Source organism: Panulirus ornatus, chromosome 4 (genome assembly GCF_036320965.1).
Source record: "Panulirus ornatus isolate Po-2019 chromosome 4, ASM3632096v1, whole genome shotgun sequence".
Taxonomy (NCBI): Eukaryota; Metazoa; Arthropoda; class Malacostraca; order Decapoda; family Palinuridae; genus Panulirus; species Panulirus ornatus.
The window spans coordinates 49,876,048-49,896,910 of record NC_092227.1 but is presented as its reverse complement, the minus strand read 5'-3'; the positions used below and the strand labels follow the sequence as shown (position 1 = coordinate 49,896,910).

Here is a 20,863-nt window from a genome sequence, read left to right as displayed (position 1 = left end):
CTCACTTCCCAAGCTCTCTCATCCACAACACACACACACACACACACACACACACACACACACACACACACATATATATATCTTAGCCAAAGCTAAATACCCATTTATCGATCACTCCAAATTCAAAACCGCGGTTGCCCGTGTTCAGCAACGATAACCACTGCACTGCGGAAGTACGTGTAGTGCTCAGGCCCTAAACCTCTCGATGACACAATCCCAACCCATGTGCTGACAGATGAAGTTGAAACATGAACATCCACACTAATAAAGGAACTTAATGCCTTTCACCAACACTCAGATGATTCGTAACACCTGTCCCTCCTCCTCCTAACACAAAGCTGCTTTAAAACACTGTCTCAAATAAAACCTATGACATCATAAATACATGTAGCTCGAGTGTTCACTTTTTTATGTTGAAGGCTGCAGTCACGTACTACAGTCCACATCAAGGCTGGGTCTTACTTGAAATATAGAGAGAATTAGAAAACAAAAAGAAAAGACGAGGGAAAATATTTAAACATTCAGCAGAAAGTGAAAAGCCTGCCTTTTGAAGTGTGTCAGGTCATATCGAGAAAGAAGCATCAAAACGGGCCACTCCTGAGTTGCCAACGGCCACAATAATCATGTGACGCAGCAGCTTGCCGAATATTGCGTTGTCTAGCTAGTGGTATGGACACACAAGCAATCAGTTCTGGGGAGCAAAAACTTAATACCTATAGAAGAGGGAAAGTGAATCAACAGTACGGCGTAGGGCAAGGGGGTCAAGTCTGGAAGTTAGCCTGAGACAGTTTATACGGCGAATCGCTTTTGATGCAACTGTCAAGTAAGGATGCAGAAATACAACCACCCCAAACGTGAGAGCAGTACTCCATACGAGGACGAATCAATCCCTTGTATAAACGGAGCAAATGTTTGACATCTAAACAGGACACAAAGTTTCTTATACGCAGACTTGGCTATTCCCGTAATGTGGGGTTTCCAAGAAAGAGTTGATGTTCCAGTAATACCAAGTATGTTCATCGAGTCAAGGAGTGGGATTACAGAACCGTCAAAGGAGAGACGAGAGTTGCGAGGAGTTTTCGATAGAGAGATGAGGAGAAACTGGGTCTTGGAGACATTACATTCAATAAGAATTTGTGTTCTATCTTGTATTTTTGCACAGTTATAATACCATATATCATTTTGAACAATTTATCATGTCATATGTACTGCCTAACTATGCCATCTTCATAGCAACTTGAGTTCAGTTCCCTTAAATCCAACTATGCTGTTCTTATTTTCTGTTCTTTCTGAATTATAGAAGGAAAGCTTCACATCCACACACCATAATTAGGGAAAACACTTCATTATTCAAACTTTTTGCATTCTCATTTAAATATATCCCATTCCCCAAAGCTTTCGGTGCACTAGAAAAGTTTCCCAAATACACGGCTATCCTCAGCTCATCTCGCCATCTACTAATCCTACTATATCTCGCATTCCCTCAAACCTAAACTCATCCACAACTTCTAATTCTTCACCCAGAACAATCATTAACTTACAGAATCACCGAAATGTACCACTGGCCAAAGAAGTGGTCACTTTTTCTGTACGATTCGTGGTATCTGGCAACTAAATCTTATGGGAGGTGTGTGGGTGGGTCTAATAATGCGTCCAATGAGTGGGCTGGAAGCCGTTGTAAGACGAAATCTTGATCGAATTCTTTTTGATACCTAACATTCATCTACCGATTTGTCATTTTTTGCCAAAAAAGGCTTCCAACTGGGTAGCAAAAGTTTAAGAGCTATATTCAAATCCCGGACAGGAAGGACGATGATGACAATACGTAAAAAGAAAAAAAAAAGAAGATAGACCGAGATAATTCAGAAACCCAAGTAGATACTCCTTGATGTAGAATATGTTGCATAAGGCTCTTTTACTAGTGAAGAGTTCTTCGACTTTACGAACAATATGAGAGACGCTTGTTGCTCGAAAATTACAGCTAACTGAACAAACACATCGAGGCGGAGTTTATGTAGAACTTTTACATATCTGGTAAAGAGATGACAAACGTGGTGAGCAGGAATATTACCTCATTTAACATTTTTCTTTTAATTCGATACTCATTCTAGATTAACTCGATTAATGTAGTCATTTCGACGTCCAATTTCAACTCCACAAAATATCTATTTATTGTCCCAGAGTGATCTAATTGACGAAATCATTTAGTTTGAAATTATACTAAACGTTTACCTATATATTTCTTACTTTACACAAACGAAAAAAGTAATCTAGCATCAATTGATTTGTATCTTTATTTCACAAAATTGTGTTCCACTGCAAATAAATAAAAGCTAAAGTTATTTCGTTAATTGCCAGACACCACTTTCTCACTGAAAGTTTTTTTTCATTTTTTGTAACGTTCGACGTGGTTCTGTGGCAGCCGCAGACGAATCGGTATATGTGGTGTTGATACGTCAGCCGATCTGTCCAGACACAAGTCTGTCTATTTCTTGTGACAAAATTATCTATGCCGCCAATGTACGAAAGCAAAATCGTTCCTCTGCTTTCTGCTAGACAACCGTGAAAACTTTGGACTACAATGGATGGAAAATTGTTTTTGTTACTCAATTGGGGTTCGATTTTTTTCAAGTTAATTCCCAGTCCAGGTACATCGATATCAATGAAAGCATAACATTTGTACATTAGGCCTCACTAACCTGATTGATTCAATTTGTAGTCAACAGGCGTCACCAGCGGCTGCGTGTGTTGAACTATGCTGGCCTGGCTAGTCCAGCGGTAGACTCCAGCCTCGTTAAGCCGCAGCAACACCAGAACCAGTGTCAGCACAAGTGCTGTCGACACCAGGCTAAGGCGAATCCCTAGAAGACGCCTGCTGGAGGGATGGTCGGAGGAAGGCGGGTGGTGGTATAAGAAACACCCACTCACCATGACGCACACGCCATTCACCAGCGTCTGTTGGTGGAGATAAAATATAGATGATCTACATGTCAAAGCATTACTTTTTGTTGTACACGAAACAGAAACGAGAATTCAATATATTTCATCGATTGGTTATAATCTAACAATCAGATATAGTTGTTTGTCACCATCGTTAAAGTGCATGTTAGCTCAACCCAGCTAAGACTGGGGTTGGGTGGGTATGTCTTGTACCTCCGTGATATAATATATATATTCATTTATATATATATATATATATATATATATATATATATATATATATATATATATATATATATATAATTTTCTTTGTCGCTGTCTCCCGCGTTTGCGAGGTAGCGCAAGGAAACAGACGAAAGAAATGGCCCAACCCACCCCCATACACATGTATATACATACATCCACACACGCAAATATACATACCTACACAGCTTTCCATGGTTTACCCCAGACGCTTCACATGCCCTGATTCAATCCACTGACAGCACGTCAACCCCAGTATACCACATCGATCCAATTCACTCTATTCCTTGCCCTCCTTTCACCCTCCTGCATGTTCAGGCCCCGATCACGCAAAATCTCCTTCACTCCATCTTTCCACCTACATTTTGGTCTCCCACTTCTCCTCGTTCCCTCCACCTCCGACACATATATCCTCTTGGTCAATCTTTCCTCACTCATTCTCTCCATGTGCCCAAACCATCTCATACCCTCTTCTGCTCTCTCAACCACGCTCTTTTTATTTCCACACATCTCTCTTACCCTTACATTACTTACTCGATCAAACCACCTCACACCACACATTATCCTCAAACATCTCATTTCCAGCACATCCACCCTCCTACGCACAACTCTATCCATAGCCCACGCCTCGCAACCATACAACATTGCTGGAACCACTATTCCTTCAAACATACCCATTTTTGCTTTCCGATATAATGTTCTAGACTTCCACACATTCTTCAAGGCTCCCAGAATTTTCGCCCCCTCCCCCACCCTATGATTCAATTCCGCTTCCATGGTTCCATCCGCTGCCAGATCCACTCCCAGATATCTAAAACACTTCACTTCCTCCAGTTTTTCTCCATTCAAACTTACCTCCCAATTGACTTGACCCTCAACCCTACTGTACCTAATAACCTTGCTCTTATTCACATTTATTCTTAACTTTCTTCTTTCACACACTTTACCAAACTCATTCACCAGCTTCTGCAGTTTCTCACATGAATCAGCCACCAGCGCTGTATCATCAGCGAACAACAACTGACTCACTTCCCAAGCTCTCTCATCCCCAACAGACTTCATACTCGCTTCTCTTTCCAAAACTCTTGCATTCATCTCCCTAACAACCCCATCCATAAACAAATTAAACAACCATGAAGACATCACACACCCCTGCCGCAATCCTACATTCACTGAGAACCAATCACTTTCCTCTCTTCCTACACGTACACATGCCTTACACCCTCGATAAAACTTTTCACTGCTTCTAACAACTTGCCTCCCACACCATATATTCTTAATACCTTCCACAGAGCATCTCTATCAACTCTATCATAAGCCTTCTCCAGATCCATAAATGCTACATACAAATCCATTTGCTTTTCTAAGTATTTCTCACATACATTCTTCAAAGCAAACACCTGATCCACACATCCTCTACCACTTCTGAAACCACACTGCTCTTCCCCAATCTGATGCTCTGTACATGCCTTCACCCTCTCAATCAATACCCTCCCATATAATTTACCAGGAATACTCAACAAAATTATACCTCTGTAATTTGAGCACGCACTCTTATCCCCTTTGCCTTTGTACAATGGCACTATGCACGCATTCCGCCAATCCTCAGGCACCTCACCATGAGTCATACATACATTAAATAACCTTACCAACCAGTCAATAATACAGTCACCCCCTTTTTTAATAAATTCCACTGCAATACCATCCAAACCTGCTGCCTTGCCGGCTTTCATCTTCCGCAAAGCTTCTACTACCTCTTCTCTGTTTGCCAAATCATTTTCCCTAACCCTCTCACTTTGCACACCACCTCGACCAAAACTCCCTATATCTGCCACTCTATCATCAAACACATTCAACAAACCTTCAAAATACTCACTCCATCTCACATCACCACTACTTATCACCTCCCCATTTGCGCCATTCACTGAAGGGAGCAAATGGGGAGCATTTGCTCCCTTGTCTTACGAACTTTATTTACCTCCTTCAAGAACATCTTTTTATTCTCCCTAAAATTTAATGATACTCTCTCACCCCAACTCTCATTTGCCCTCTTTTTCACCTCTTACACCTTTCTCTTGACCTCCTGTCTCTTTCTTTTATACATCTCCCACTCAATTGCATTTTTTCCCTGCAAAAATCGTCCAAATGCCTCTCTCTTCTCTTTCACTAATAATCTTACTTCTTCATCCCACCACTCCCTACCCTTTCTAATCAACCCACCTCCCACTCTTCTCATGCCACAAGCATCTTTTGCGCAATCCATCACTGATTCCCTAAATACATCCCATTCCTCCCCCACACCCCTTACTTCCATTGTTCTCACCTTTTTCCATTCTGTACTCAGTCTCTCCTGGTACTTCTTACACAAGTCTCCTTCCCAAGCTCACTTACTCTCACCACCCTCTTCACCCCAACATTCACTCTTCTTTTCTGAAAACCCATACAAATCTTCACCTTAGCCTCCACAAGATAATGATCAGACATCCCTCCAGTTGCACCTCTCAGCACATTAACATCCAAAAGTCTCTCTTTCGCGCGCCTGTCAATTAACACGTAATCCAATAACGCTCTCTGGCCATCTCTCCTACTTACATACGTATACTTATGTATATCTCGCTTTTTAAACCAGGTATTCCCAATCACCAGTCCTTTTTCAGCACATAAATCTACAAGCTCTTCACCATTTCCATTTACAACACTGAACACCCCATGTATACCATGTATGTATATATATATATATATATATATATATATATATATATATATATATATATATATATATATATATTTGTCGCTGTCTCCCGCGTTTGCGAGGTAGCGCAAGGAAACAGACGAAAGAAATGGCCCAACCCACCCCCATACACATGTATATACATACGTCCACACACGCAAATATACATACCTACACAGCTTTCCATGGCTTACCCCCAGACGCTTCACATGCCCTGATTCAATCCACTGACAGCACGTCAACCCCGGTATACCACATCGCTCCAATTCACTCTATTCCTTGCCCTCCTTTCACCCTCCTGCATGTTCAGGCCCCGATCACACAAAATCTCCTTCACTCCATCTTTCCACCTCCAATTTGGTCTCCCTCTTCTCCTCGTTCCCTCCACCTCCGACACATATATCCTCTTGGTCAATCTTTCCTCACTCATTCTCTCCATGTGCCCAAACCATTTCAAAACACCCTCTTCTGCTCTCTCAACCACGCTCTTTTTATTTCCACACATCTCTCTTACCCTTACGTTACTTACTCGATCAAACCACCTCACACCACACATTGTCCTCAAACATCTCATTTCCAGCACATCCATCCTCCTGCGCACAACTCTATCCATAGCCCACGCCTCGCAACCATACAACATTGTTGGAACCACTATTCCTTCAAACATACCCATTTTTGCTTTCCGAGATAATGTTCTCGACTTCCACACATTCTTCAAGGTTCCCAGAATTTTCGCCCCCTCCCCCACCCTATGATCCACTTCCGCTTCCATGGTTCCATCCGCTGCCAGATCCACTCCCAGATATCTAAATCACTTCACTTCCTCCAGTTTTTCTCCATTCAAACTCACCTCCCAATTGACTTGACCCTCAACCCTACTGTACCTAATAACCTTGCTCTTATTCACATTTACTCTTACCTTTCTTCTTCCACACACTTTACCTAACTCAGTCACCAGCTTCTGCAGTTTCTCACATGAATCAGCCACCAGCGCTGTATCATCAGCGAACAACAACTGACTCACTTCCCAAGCTCTCTCATCCCCAACAGACTTCATACTTGCCCCTCTTTCCAAAACTCTTGCATTCACCTCCCTAACAACCCCATCCATAAACAAATTAAACAACCATATATATATATATATATATATATATATATATATATATATATATATATATATATATATATACACACACAAACTCAAAAAGCTTCACACATACTACTGAAGCTACAGTTGATCTTAGTAATAGAGTATATCAAAAGCAACTTTTTATCACAATCCAAAGTCCTCATCGCACCAATTCCGTGTGGAAAAAAGTGAAAAGAAATAATGTGCTTTATAAGGAAGCAGACAGCTGGCTTTGGTGGCTGCAAGTGTTAACATAAACATGGAAAGTGAAAGACGCCACAATGATTAGCAAGAGCTCCAACGTAACTATGCAAGGTGACTGGCCGATTATCACTTGACCCAGCTAATGGTAAACACAACCAACCAGTCAAGGTCTCCAGAGCAAAAACTTAAGTCATATCTCTAGAGGAAAGTATAACATAAATGCAAAGGGAAAATCATTCGGCTCGAGAAGTTAGCCTAGGAAGGTCCACCTCTGGATGCTTTGGGCTCGGCTCTGTTGAGTTAGTACAGGGAAAATGACGTCACGTGTCAGGGAGGATCGCGGTTTGGAACATGGATCCACTCACGGATATAACCCTAATGAAGAAACCCTGCTTTGGGGATCAGACATAACGTTTATGGGAGCAGGTTCTCTCTAATGCTAATAAAGTTCCGTCCAGATATGGAAAATATAATTCACCTGAAATCAAGGAAGTTATGATTTAGTTTAAATCTATTAAAAGTTTTTGTTCCCTTAAAGCTCTTCGTAGTCGATATTTCTCTCAAGTGCTCTAGCATAAAAGATATATCCAACAGTGCTTGAAACCATGACCTCGTTGTACAGTTTTTGATAACCTACAAATATATGCTACGTTCAATCCCATACATAAAATGCGCATCCATAAGCATATTCAATGGCTGTCATGTATAATGCACCGAAACCACAGCTCCCTCTCCACATCCAGGCCCCGCAGACCTTTCCATGGTTTACCCCATAACACCACATCGTTCCAATTCACTCTATTCCTTGCACGCCTTTCATCCTCCTGTATGTCCAGGCCCCGATTGCTCAAAATGTTTTTCACTCCATCCTTCCACCTCCAATTTGGTCTCCCGCTTCTCCTTCTTCCCTCAACCTCTGACACATATCTCCTCTTTCTCAATCTTTCCTCACCCATTCTCTCTATGTGTCCAAACCATTTCAACAAACCCTCTTTTACTCTCTCAACCACACTCTTTTTATTACCACCTTACCTCTCTTACCCTTTCATTACTTACTCGATCAAACCACCTCACACCATATATAAATATATAAATATATATATATATATATATATATATATATATATATATATATATATATATATATATTTTCTTTCTTTCAAACTATTCGCCATTTCCCGCATTAGCGAGGTAGCGTTAAGAACAGAGGACTGGGCCTTTGAGGGAATACCCTCACCTGGCCCAATTCTCTGTTCCTTCTTTTGGAAAATTAAAAAAAAACGAGAGGGGAGGATTTCCAGCCCCCCGCTCCCATATATATATATATATATATATATATATATATATATATATATATATATATAGGGGATAGGGGAGAAAGAATACTTTCCATGTATTCCCTGCGTGTTGTAGAAGGCGACTAAAAGGGGAGGGAGCGGGGGGCTGGAAATCCTCCCCTCTTTTTTTTTTTTTTTAATTTTCCAAAAGAAGGAACAGAGAAGGGGGCCAGGTGAGGATATTCCCTCACAGGCCCAGTCCTCTGTTCTTAACGCTACCTTGCTAACGCGGGAAATGGCGAATAGTTTAAAAAAAAAATACATATATATATAATATATATATATTCATTTATTTTCATTCACAATACTTTGTCGCTGTCTCCCGGGTTGGCGAGGTAGCGCAAGGAAACAGACGAAAGAATGGCCCAACCCACCCGCATACACATGTATATACATACATGTCCACATACGCACATATACATACCTATACATTTCAACGTATACATATATATACATACAAAGACATATACACACATGTACACAATTCATACTTGCTGCCTTTATTCATTCCCATCGCCACCCGCCACATGAAAATGGCAACACCCTCCCCCCTTACGCGCGCGAGGTAGCGCTAGGAAAAGACAACAAATGCCACATTCGTTCACACTCAGTCTCTAGCTGTCATGTATAATGCACCGAAACCACAGTTACATTTCCACATCCAGGTCCCAGAAAACTTTCCATGGTTTACCCCAGATGCTTCACATGCCCTGGTTCACTCCATAAACAGCACGTCGACCCCTGTATACCACATCGTTCCAATTCACATTATTCCTTGCACGCATTTCATCCTCCTCCATGTTGAGGCCCCGATCGCTTAAAATCTTCTCACTCCATCCTTCCACCTCCAATTTGGTCTCCCACTTCTCGTTTAGGTGTGTGTGTGTGTGTGTGTGTGTGTGTGTGTGTGTGTGTGAATGAAAGCAGTCATTCTGTTTAGCAGTGTAGAGAGGCAGGTGAGCTGGGGTGCGAGTTTGAATGAAGGAGGCGGGATAAGCCATATGATGGGAAAGCAAAGATTTTAGGCCCATTAAGGAGCATGTTGAAAGATATATCATACGTGAAGGCAAAGTTGGGCACGTTTCATGGTGTAGTTATGGATGCAAGACATAAGCCCTAGAAAGGAAAGTACGCAGGACAGTGAATGTGTTGGAAATGAAATGTTTGAGGACAATATGTTCTTTGAGTAGAGTTGATCGAGTGAGAAATGATAGGATATGAGATGTGGTAATAAGAAGAGTATGTTGAGACAGCTGAAGACAGTGTGTTGAAATGGTTTGGAAATATGGGGAGGATGAGCGAGAAGAGGATGACAAAGAGGATATGTGTGTGGAGGGGACAAGACGGGAGAAACCAATATGGATTTGAGAGGAAGGATGGAGTTAAAAAGTCCTCACTGCTTTGGCCCCAAACATGAAGGAGGGTGTAGGGAGTATAAGAGATGGAGTATACAGGGGGATGACGTGCTGTCAATGGACTTAGCAAGAACGTATGAAGCAGTCAGGAGGAACCATGGAAGGGTCTGTAAGGCTGGCTGTTAATAGGGTAGCTGTGGTTTAGGCATATAATGCTTGACAACTAGATAGTGGATGCGAGCAAATATTTTCACCTGGCCCTGAATCTCGATAACACGGGAAACGACGAAGTCGTGAAAATAGGTGCCTTAATATAGGAAAATGAAACACGATAAGTTCCCAAGTGCACTTTCGTGTAATAATCACATCGTCAAGGGAGACACAAGAGAGAAATATAACAGTCAGTTGATATACATCGAAGAGACGAAGCAAGGACGCCATTTGGTAAACATGCGATTGTCCAAGATAGACAACAAGCGTTCATAAACTTATCATTTTACAAATTTTATGAACAATAAAGTTATCTAATTTGTATAGACCATCACTAATATTAAGATTATAATTCCTTGTGTATTTAATAATAGAATATTCAATGATATTTCTCGTGGTTATAGAGTTAGAGTTAATAACTGAGATGGCATTACTTCAGTCAATACAATGATCATAGTTTTTAACGTTATTAAACAAGGCATTTGATTCTTGTCCCGTTCTTATAATATATTCATGTTGCTTAAATCTAACAGAAAGATCCTTACCAGTCTGCCCAACATAAAATTTATCAATTTCCACATGGCACTCTATAAAATGCATCCAGGAGAATTCTCTGGTGAATTCCTGATTAAGATATTCTTTGTAGTATTATTGTTGCTAAAGGCAACATTTACATTAAAGAATTTAAGCAACATGGGAAGTAAAACTATTATTAAATGGGAGAACTAAACGATTCTTGGTGTCAATGGGAGGTTTGGGCTAAACTCTATAAAATGATTTCTTTGCTAACTTAAGGGAATTATCAATGAAAGATCTATGGTACTTTAACTTGGAATCATCTTCTCCTGGATGCATCTATGAAGTACCATGCAGAAATTGTGTTAAGTTTTATGTTGGGCAGACTGATAAGGATATTCCTGTTACACTTAAGCAACATAAATATATTATGAGAACGGGACAAGAATCAAATGCCTTGTTTAATCACGTTAAAAACTATGATCATTGTATTGACTGGAGTAATGCCAATGTATATGCAAACTTACCTGCACAGAACTATGCACAAGTTTACATACATGTGAGAAATATTCAGATACAAGAAACAAAAGTGTATCTCTCAGCCGCGCAGCCGGGAATGCTAGGGTAACATAAGCAAGACTGGAGCGAGCCACTTACCCAAGCGCCAGCCAGCAGACAGAGCAAGAGTGAGGCGGGGTCGGTCAGGAACACAGAACCCACCATCTGAGTACCACCCACCACACCCACCGTCCCACCGCCCACTACCACTACACATCCACGCCACCAACTCCACATTGTTTGTGGTCCAGTGAATATATACCTGAAATTTACCAAAATCTTAGAAAAAATACAAATCGTTGAAATAAAAGCGAATCTCAAAGAATTCTGAATCTCATGATATGAATGGAAATAAGAGTTAACCTGATCTTAAAAATCAGAAAACTTTATTTGCTGCATTTCAAATGTTGACTGGAATGCCTTGGGCGAGTTCCATTAACACAAGTTACTAACGAATACATAGCGGCACTAAACAGCCAACCCCCTTCAGATATACACCCAGTAAAACATTATTCTATTCAAAAGGGAAATGATATATATAATTTGTTAAGATAAAGAGAAGGGAGAGCGAGAATGGTAAGGGAGGAAAAGAGGGCAAATAAAGGAAAATAGGTTAAGAGAAGTACTACTTCATAAACAATAAACCAACCCAACTGGTTTGTAGTTCATTGCTAGTCAGTAAGGAACATCCGTCTTATGAGCTCTCCATTTGGATGGATACCTTCGTTTAACGAAGACAATCAAATGACAAGAACTTCAGGAATTGATACTTTTAAAACATTAAATACTGCTACAACAATGGTAATAGTAAACTGGAACAACTATAGGAAATGAAATCCAAAGAGCATATTAAACAAAAAAAATATCAAAGTGACCCCAACTGTAAAAAGTCCCTCTCTTTCTACCTTAAATTCCCAAGGCATTGCTTCATGGACTCTCAAGTTGTTCTTTAATTTGCACTTGAACCTTCTTAAGGTTGGACTGAGCTATCTCTATGGCAGATCGCAACCTCTCTCGATAGTTCTCTACATAGACTGCCAGGGGAATCACACTCCTCACTCAGCCAACTCTCTCTCACTATCTTAAAGAGGCCCACGGACCTCGTGACCATAAACTAATTGGAAGGGGGAGAAATCTAATGACTCTTGCTTACTGTCCCGCACAGCAAATAGGTGGTCAACCCCCTCGTGCCACTCCCTTCCGAGATGTACAACTGGCTCAGAAACTTTCAATTAGGAACCGTTGTTTGACAACTAACAGACTCCATTTTACCGTCATTCTTTTTTTTTTTTCGAAATGGGACGCGGTATTGTGAAATAGTACAAAATAAATGCTATGACATTTTTCATTAGAACACTGAACGAACAAATCGTTTTAATACATTTTTGAGCAAAATAATATGAGCCAAATTATCGCTCAAGGATATTAAATGATAATTAATGAGTTAGAAATCGGACGATGAAATTAATAAGTACGTTAATTTTGTGAAGATGAAACGAGTATGAAATGAATAAAAACAGAAATAATATCCGTTCTTATTATGTTTATGCCATCTCTTCATTGAATACATAAAACAACTATTTTCTATATTCATCGCCTCGGTGGATGATGATTAAGGCAGGAGACCAAATGTCAAATCAATAATAGCTAAATTCTAAGAGCGACAATTCCATTAAAAAATTAGAGTAACAAATGTCTTTCATTTGGTCTAACAGTAAAACAACTAAATAAAGAACTGAGCCACATGCAGCATATTCTACGCCTAAAGTATTATCGGCTTGTGTTCTTGCATCACCTCGGGGTGGCTATTCTTTTTTCACCATCCTGTTTAATGCATGGGTTGACATATTGCTCCAACTTCTATCCATCTATCAGTTGTTTTTTCTACGAAAGGAAAGGAAATAATAGTTTGGCAACGAAAACTTCTGGTCATGGGTTCGTTAACATACTACTGTCAAACAACAACGTCCAGCCCACTGGACTAGGCCTAACTCGGCTACTCGATACTACTCTGCTCTCACCAAAAAAGTTAGCAAGGAGATTTAATTCAACCGTATGATGCGTGCTGCCAAAAGGAACTCGGAAAACCACCTGGGCGCATTTTAGTTGCGTCAGTCAATGGCAGATGGCGCCACCGCTGTTCGTGTATCGTCTACAATCTTTTTTTTAATTGTCTGCTGTTGACTTGGGGCGAGATTTAACACGACTCTACGTGGCTGTCACAGTTTTGTAGTTTCCAAAAAGAATAAAAAGGGTCAGCAGACAGTTCTGAGTCCGTCAGTTAAGAAATACTTCGATATGTAACGGAACTACTGTGTGTCACATGAAGAGGGAGCAAATGCCACTGGGCAGGCCGTAACATTTTGGGAGTCCTAAGCAGTCTCTCTTGAGGGCACTTATACACTTCAGACCTTTAAATCGCAAGCTCTAGGGATGCACGGGGCATGCCACCGGAAAAATGGGAAAATTTAGAGTGTCTGGGACAGCATTTTCTGCTTAGGCCCTACGTTCTGTGCGTACAGGAAGGGCTGGCACAGATGCCGAAATTGACGGAAACAGCAGTTGTTAAGGAACATTTACCTTAGAATGTCATTTCTGTCTATGAATCTATCAACTAAATACAAGCAAATGCTGAAAATGATACATATATCCTATTACACATAGGACTGGACTCTGCACATAATATACTGACAATGACAATGAGGTTGGAAATAACAATTATGTATTTTAAGATATAAGATGTAATGTTATCTAATTTAAATGTAAGCAATGTCGATGATCCACATAAACTGTACGAATACATGTGATAATGTTTCATAAGTTGATGGTCAAGGTTAAGTAAACTGTACTTCATAAAGCCAGATGCCAAATAGTGTTCCTGACCGAACTTATGATTTTTTCATCACAACTGTGCTCTGTGTCTTCCATACGACTTTTTGTCACAGTTGTATGTTATACAAATTTTTCCATGCAAATGTGTATTTCCTACTTGTTTGTCTGTATATAAAGACTTTTTTTTTAGTTTTTTGCGCAGTTACTTTGCTATTAGCCTAATTGCTACATATGTTGTATTACATAAACGGTCTGTGTGTATACCGTTCTTGCCCCCGTCCTTTGTATGACAATATTTCTATCCATAGTCTGATGAATTTGTTATGTATCAACAAATTTACGCCTATATATTGTTCCAAAAATTTAGTAAATACTAATAGGTACACACCTAGTTTTATAATACCTTAAATACTCATAACAAATATGAAAAGAAAACAAGAGAATAGTGATTCTGAAAATAAATCAGGAATTATTCAATGACAAGACAAATCAAGTTTGATTACATGGCTTGCGCAAAAGATGCCTGTTGCATGAGAAATGTGGGAGATGGGCAGATTAGAAAAGGTAGTGAGTGGTGGGATGAAGAAGTAAGATTGCTAGTGAAAGAGAAGAGAGAGGCGTTTGGACGACTTTTGCAGGCAAGTAGTGCGAATGATTGGGAGATGTATAAAAGAAAAAGGCAGGAGGTCAAGAGAAAAACGCAAGAAGCCAAAGAGAGGGCAAATGAGGGTTGGGGTGAGAGAGTACCATTAATTTTAGGGAGAATAAATAGACGTTTTAGGTAAATAAAGTGCATAAGACAAGAGAACACAAGGGCACATCGGTGAAGAGGGCTAATGGGGAGGTAATAACAAGTAGTGGTGAAGTGAGGAGGAGATGGAGTGAGTATTTTGAAGCTTTGTTGAATGTGATTGATGATAGAGTAGCAGATATAGGGTGTTTTGGTCGAGGTGGTGTGCGAAACGAGAGGGTAAGGGAGAATGGTTTGGTAAACAGAGGTAGTGAAAGCTTTTGCGGATGATGAAAGCCGGCAAGGCGGCGGATTTGATTGCTACTGCAGTGGAATTTATTAAAGAAAAAAAAAAAGATGATGACTGTGCTGTAGACTGGTTGGTAAGGATATTCAATGTATGTATGGTTCATGGTGAAGTGCTGAGGATTGGCGGAATGCATGCTTAGTGCCATTGTACAAAGTCAAAGGGGATAAAGGTGAGTGTTCCAATTACAGAGGTATCAGTTTCTTGAGTATTCCTGGGAAATTATATGGGAGGGTATTGATTGAGAGGAATAAAGGTATGTATAGAGCATCAGACTGGGGAAGGGCAGTGCAGTTTCAGAATTGGTAGAGGATGTGTGGATCAAGTGTTTTCTTTGAAGAATGTATGAGACAAATTTTCAGAAAAACAGAGGGATCTGTATGCAGCATTTATGGATCTGGAGAAGGCATATGATAAGTTAATAGAGATGCTCTGTGGAAGGTATTAAGAATATATGGTGTGCGAGGTAAGTTGCCTGAAGCAGTGAAAAGTTTTTATCAAGGATGTAAGGCATGTGTACGAGAAGGAAGAGAGGAAAGTGATTGGTTCCCAGTGAATGTCGGTTTGCGGCAGGGGTGCGCGATGTCTCCATGGTTTTCAGATCTTTTTATGGATGGGGTTGTGAATGCAAGAGTTTTGGAGAGAGGGGCAAGTATGCAGTCTGTTGTGGATGAGAGAGCGTGGGAAGCGAGTTAGTAGCTCTTCGTTGATGATACAGCGCTGGTGGCTGATTCGGGTGAAAAACTGTAGAAGTTGGTGACTGAGTTTGGTAAAGTGTGTGAAAGAAGACAGCCGAGAATAAATGTCAATAAGAGCAAGGTTATTAGGTTCAGTAGGGTTGAGGGACACGTTAAATGGGAGGTAAATTTGAATGTAGAAAAACTGGAGGAAGTGAAGTGTGTCAGATATCTGGGAGTGGATTTAGCAGCGGATGGAACCATGGAAGCGGAAGTGAGTCACAAGGTGAGGGAGGGGGGCGAAGGTACTAGGAGCGTTGAAGAATGTGTGGAAGGCGAGAACGTTATCTCGGAGAGCAAAAATGGGTATGTTTGAAGGAATATTGGTTCCAACAATGCAAGGCGTGGGCTATAGATAGGGCTTTGCGGAGAAAGGTGGATGTGTTGGAAATGAAATGTTTGAGGACAATATGTGGTGTGAGGTGGTTTGATAGAGTAAGTAATGAAAGGGTAAGAGAGATGTGTGGTAATAAAAAGTGTGATTGAGAGAGCAGAAGAGGGTGAATCGAAATGGTTTGGTCACATGGAGAGAATGAGTGAGGAAAGATTGACAGAGGATATAGTGTCAGAGGTGGAGCGAACGAGAAGCGGGAGACCAAATTGGAGGTGGAACGATGGAGTCAAAAAGGTTTTGGGCGATCGAGGCCTAAACATACAGGAGGGTGAAAGGCGTGCAAGGAATAGAGTATATTGGAACGAAGTGGTATACCGGGGTCGACGTGCTGTCAATGGATTGAACCAGGGCATGTGAAGCGTCTGGGGTAAACCATGAAAATTTTTGTGGGGCCTGGATGTGGAAAGGGAGCTGTAGTTTCGGTGCATTATACATGACGGCGAGAGACTGAGTGTGAACGAATGTGGCCTTTGTCTTCTTTTCCTGGCGCTACCTCGCGCACATGCGGGGGTAGGGGGTTATCATTTCATGTGAGGCGGAGTGGCGACGGAATGAATAAGGGCAGACAGTATGAATTATGTACATGTGTATATATGTATATATCTGTGTGTGTATATATATGTATACGTTGAGAGGTATAGGTATGTATATGTGCGTGTGTGGACGTGTATGTATATACATGTGTATGTGGATGGGTTGGGCCATTCTTTCTTCTGTTTCCTTGCGCTACCGTGCTAACGCGGGAGACAGTGACAGAGTATAATGAATAAATATAATATATATATATATATATATATATATATATATATATATATATATATATATATATATATATATATATTTATTTATTTTTAAACTATTCGCCATTTCCCGCGTTAGCGAGGTAGCGTTAAGAACAGAGGACTAGGCCTTTGTGGGATATCCTCACCTGGCCCCCTCTGTTCCTCCTTTTGGAAAATTGAAAAAAAAAAAAGAGAGGGGAGGATTTCCAGCCCCCGCTCCCTCCCCTTTTAGTCGCCTTCTACACGTAGGGAATACGTGGGAAGTATTCTTAATCCCCTATCCCCAGGGATAGTGTAATGCCTTAATGGGCTATGTGAAAATCATTAATTTGTAACAATGTGGGTATACAAGTATGCATAACAATAGTAGTGCAATATACAAAAATGGTGTAGTGCTGTGACAACCATCAAGATTATTCTCAAAAATAAGAAATTACTTTATAACACTCAAGTCAAACGTGAACATTTCATGTGTAAAACGTTAACCAAAATCGTATAAACTAAGGTTTTAATATCCTGAATAGCCTGACTGACTGTGGAGGTCAAAGGCTGTAATGAGTATACAAGGTCATGAACGAAAAGACTTAAGATTTCTGTGGTGGGTCGTTGTGTGGCAGACACCCTCCCGCTGTCATCTCGTGGTGTTGGTATATCATACACTCAATATACTCAAAATTTAGGTGCCAGGTTCAGCAATGATGGCATAATAGACAATTATAAAGCTCTACGAGTCATCGAATGAGGCGACAGTAAGTTTACGGAGTTTTAGCGCGTCGAACACAGAAATACCGTTCATTTTTCAGCTCCAGGTGTTCCACGCTGCTATGACCGTGGCACTTAGTCTACAACACAGCACCGAAACGTGGTTCACCAACAACCCAGAGAGACTAATGCTTCAATACAATAAGTCAAGTGCCAAGTTTATGAGGTGTGAGACATAATGAACATGAACTTGTGCCTCGTAGAATCAGGAATACATCCACTGAAGGACACAGTTACGAGGAAAAGGTACAGTTCTTTAAAAGCAAAGTTTCATTCCGTTAATTCTGATGAACCCTTTTCTGCGTTATACGAGTTGTGTCGCCAGGCCAATATACCATGGTACCGATTCCTATCACACACATTGCAGCATAATCAGAGTGAGGATCCCTACACCAAATAACATATATGAGAGAAAAACAGGTTGTAACTAATTATCTGGTTCACAATACTATACACTATAGACACTCTCTACATCAGGTATATATCAGTAAAAAAAATTCCCGATTACCAACGCCAAGCATTTACATAGTTACGCGTCAATGTCCCACAATCTGAAAATAGAGTCAGGCAGATGGAGTAGGACACTACGAGAAATGCGTATGTGCACAAGTACTAGCAATACCGTGCAGACAGAACGTGTGTTGTTATAACGCTCTGTGTCTGTCAATGTCAGACAAAGACGCCCTATGGTCAAATTCACGAATGTGAACGAACTGATGGATTGCAATGGCAATGCAGAAGAATTGTGTCTATGTTGTGTTGAAGTTGTATAAGTTATGTTCATGTTATGACTATCTGCTCTCAGTAACGAAACTCAAGTATATTGGAGCTTAAGCATAAAGATAACTGGACAGAAATTATGGAAAAATATGTTTGCCTACAATGTTACGGTACTATAATTTTTGTCAATAAACTAACTATGGGAGCAAATGATTGGCTGGTCGTTACTGAGAATGTGTGGAACAGGGAGCAAGGTGGAAGAGCAGGAAGAGAATACGAAAGCTGAACATGATAGTACAGCTCCTAAGTACAATCAGTTGTATTTGTTGAATATGATTTTTCACATATTGATATTGTTCCAGTACTTTCCTAATTTAGCAAAACAATTAATTCATAGGTCTCAGGGATGTGGGCCTGTGCGCGCGCGTCCTATACACAGATCACGACTTCCCTCCCACACTAAGGTTGAAAGTGGGGAACAGTCGTATTGCATAAGGAAGTCTTTTTGTCACCACCTTATAAATAATGACAAAGTTAGTAACATTTACCTGATTGCGTCAGAAAAGTAAGAGGAAACAATGGACCAGAGTACTGCACTGGAATTAAAGGATCACAACGGTAACGATCGTCCGACGTTTGTAATATGGTTAGTTTTTTCCTTTGCCATTTCAACTAAACGTATTACTAGCACATATGTTTATTATGTAAATAAACGGACGTATATCAGTTATTACTAATCTCATTCTCATAAATATTATGGCATGTTTGTTTACCAAATCCTTTTAATTGCCGAATACGATCAAAATAATTCTTACATGTTTCTCCTTATGTTCCGATATACTTTTAGCATTACAAAAAATTCATTAAACGTCATACACTCTACAACGCGTGTGCTAAATCCTACAAATAGATCTTGTTTCAAACAATTACAGATAACTTCAGTCTGTTCATACTGACGTCATCGCCTCACCGGTAGGGGGTTAAGGACTGGAACTAAGCTATAGTTTACTTAGGCTATGATGTACACTCGGCCACAGTTCACGAGCACGTACCTAATATGTCTACTAGGCTGGTAACCCTGTGGGGGAGAGAATAAGAGTTGACTTCGTAATAGTATTGATTCTAAGTAACGATCGGTTATACTCGTTAAATATCAATGTTAATGTATCGATGTTGTTTCGGTATTTTCCTAATTAAAAATAAAAAAACATCAATTCACGGAAATGAATTAAGTGGTGAAGTGTACACCTGCACATGCAATATACGCGAAGGTAATATGAACCATACTCGATTACATTTATATGATTGCTAATATTTTTTTTTTTTTTATTATACTTTGTCGCTGTCTCCCGCGTTTGCGAGGTAGCGCAAGGAAACAGACGAAAGAAATGGCCCAACCCCCCCCCCCATACACATGTATATACATACGTCCACACACGCAAATATACATACCTACACAGCTTTCCATGGTTTACCCCAGACGCTTCACATGCCTTGATTCAATCCACTGACAGCACGTCAACCCCGGTATACCACATCGCTCCAATTCACTCTATTCCTTGCCCTCCTTTCACCCTCCTGCATGTTCAGGCCCCGATCACTCAAAATCTTTTTCACTCCATCTTTCCACCTCCAATTTGGTCTCCCTCTTCTCCTCGTTCCCTCCACCTCCGACACATATATCCTCTTGGTCAATCTTTCCTCACTCATTCTCTCCATGTGCCCAAACCACTTCAAAACACCCTCTTCTGCTCTCTCAACCACGCTCTTTTTATTTCCACACATCTCTCTTACCCTTACGTTACTTACTCGATCAAACCACCTCACACCACACATTGTCCTCAAACATCTCATTTCCAGCACATCCATCCTCCTGCGCACAACTCTATCCATAGCCCACGCCTCGCAACCATACAACATTGTTGGAACCACTATTCCTTCAAACATACCCATTTTTGCTTTCCGAGATAATGTTCTCGACTTCCACACATTCTTCAAGGCCCCCAGAATTTTCGCCCCCTCCCCCACCCTATGATCCACTTCCGCTTCCATGTTTCCATCCGCTGCCAGATCCACTCCCAGATATCTAAAACACTTCACTTCCTCCAGTTTTTCTCCATTCAAACTCACCTCCCAATTGACTTGACCCTCAACCCTCCTGTACCTAATAACCTTGCTCTTATTCACATTTACTCTTAACTTTCTTCTTCCACACACTTTACCAAACTCAGTCACCAGCTTCTGCAGTTTCTCACATGAATCTGCCACCAGCGCTGTATCATCAGCGAACAACAACTGACTCACTTCCCAAGCTCTCTCATCCCCAACAGACTTCATACTTGCCCCTCTTTCCAAAACTCTTGCATTTACCTCCCT

The 20,863-nt window shown here is 40.7% G+C and overlaps 1 protein-coding gene across 2 annotated transcripts in view; it reads right to left on the bottom strand.

Annotated features, from left to right (window-relative positions):
* The window catches only part of LOC139766204 (uncharacterized), a 48,004-nt gene that overhangs the window by 14,211 nt on the left and 12,930 nt on the right, over window positions 1-20,863 (bottom strand). The window contains exons 2-3 of one of the 2 annotated variants that reach the window (XM_071694502.1): window positions 11,323-11,485; window positions 2,700-2,955 (exon numbers count right to left, since the gene is read on the bottom strand). In XM_071694502.1, the coding sequence (XP_071550603.1) occupies window positions 2,700-2,955; window positions 11,323-11,460 (394 nt within the window). In that variant the 5' untranslated portion in view covers window positions 11,461-11,485. The remainder of the gene's footprint in view (window positions 1-2,699; window positions 2,956-11,322; window positions 11,486-20,863) is intronic. The other variant, XM_071694512.1, reaches the window with a different exon arrangement.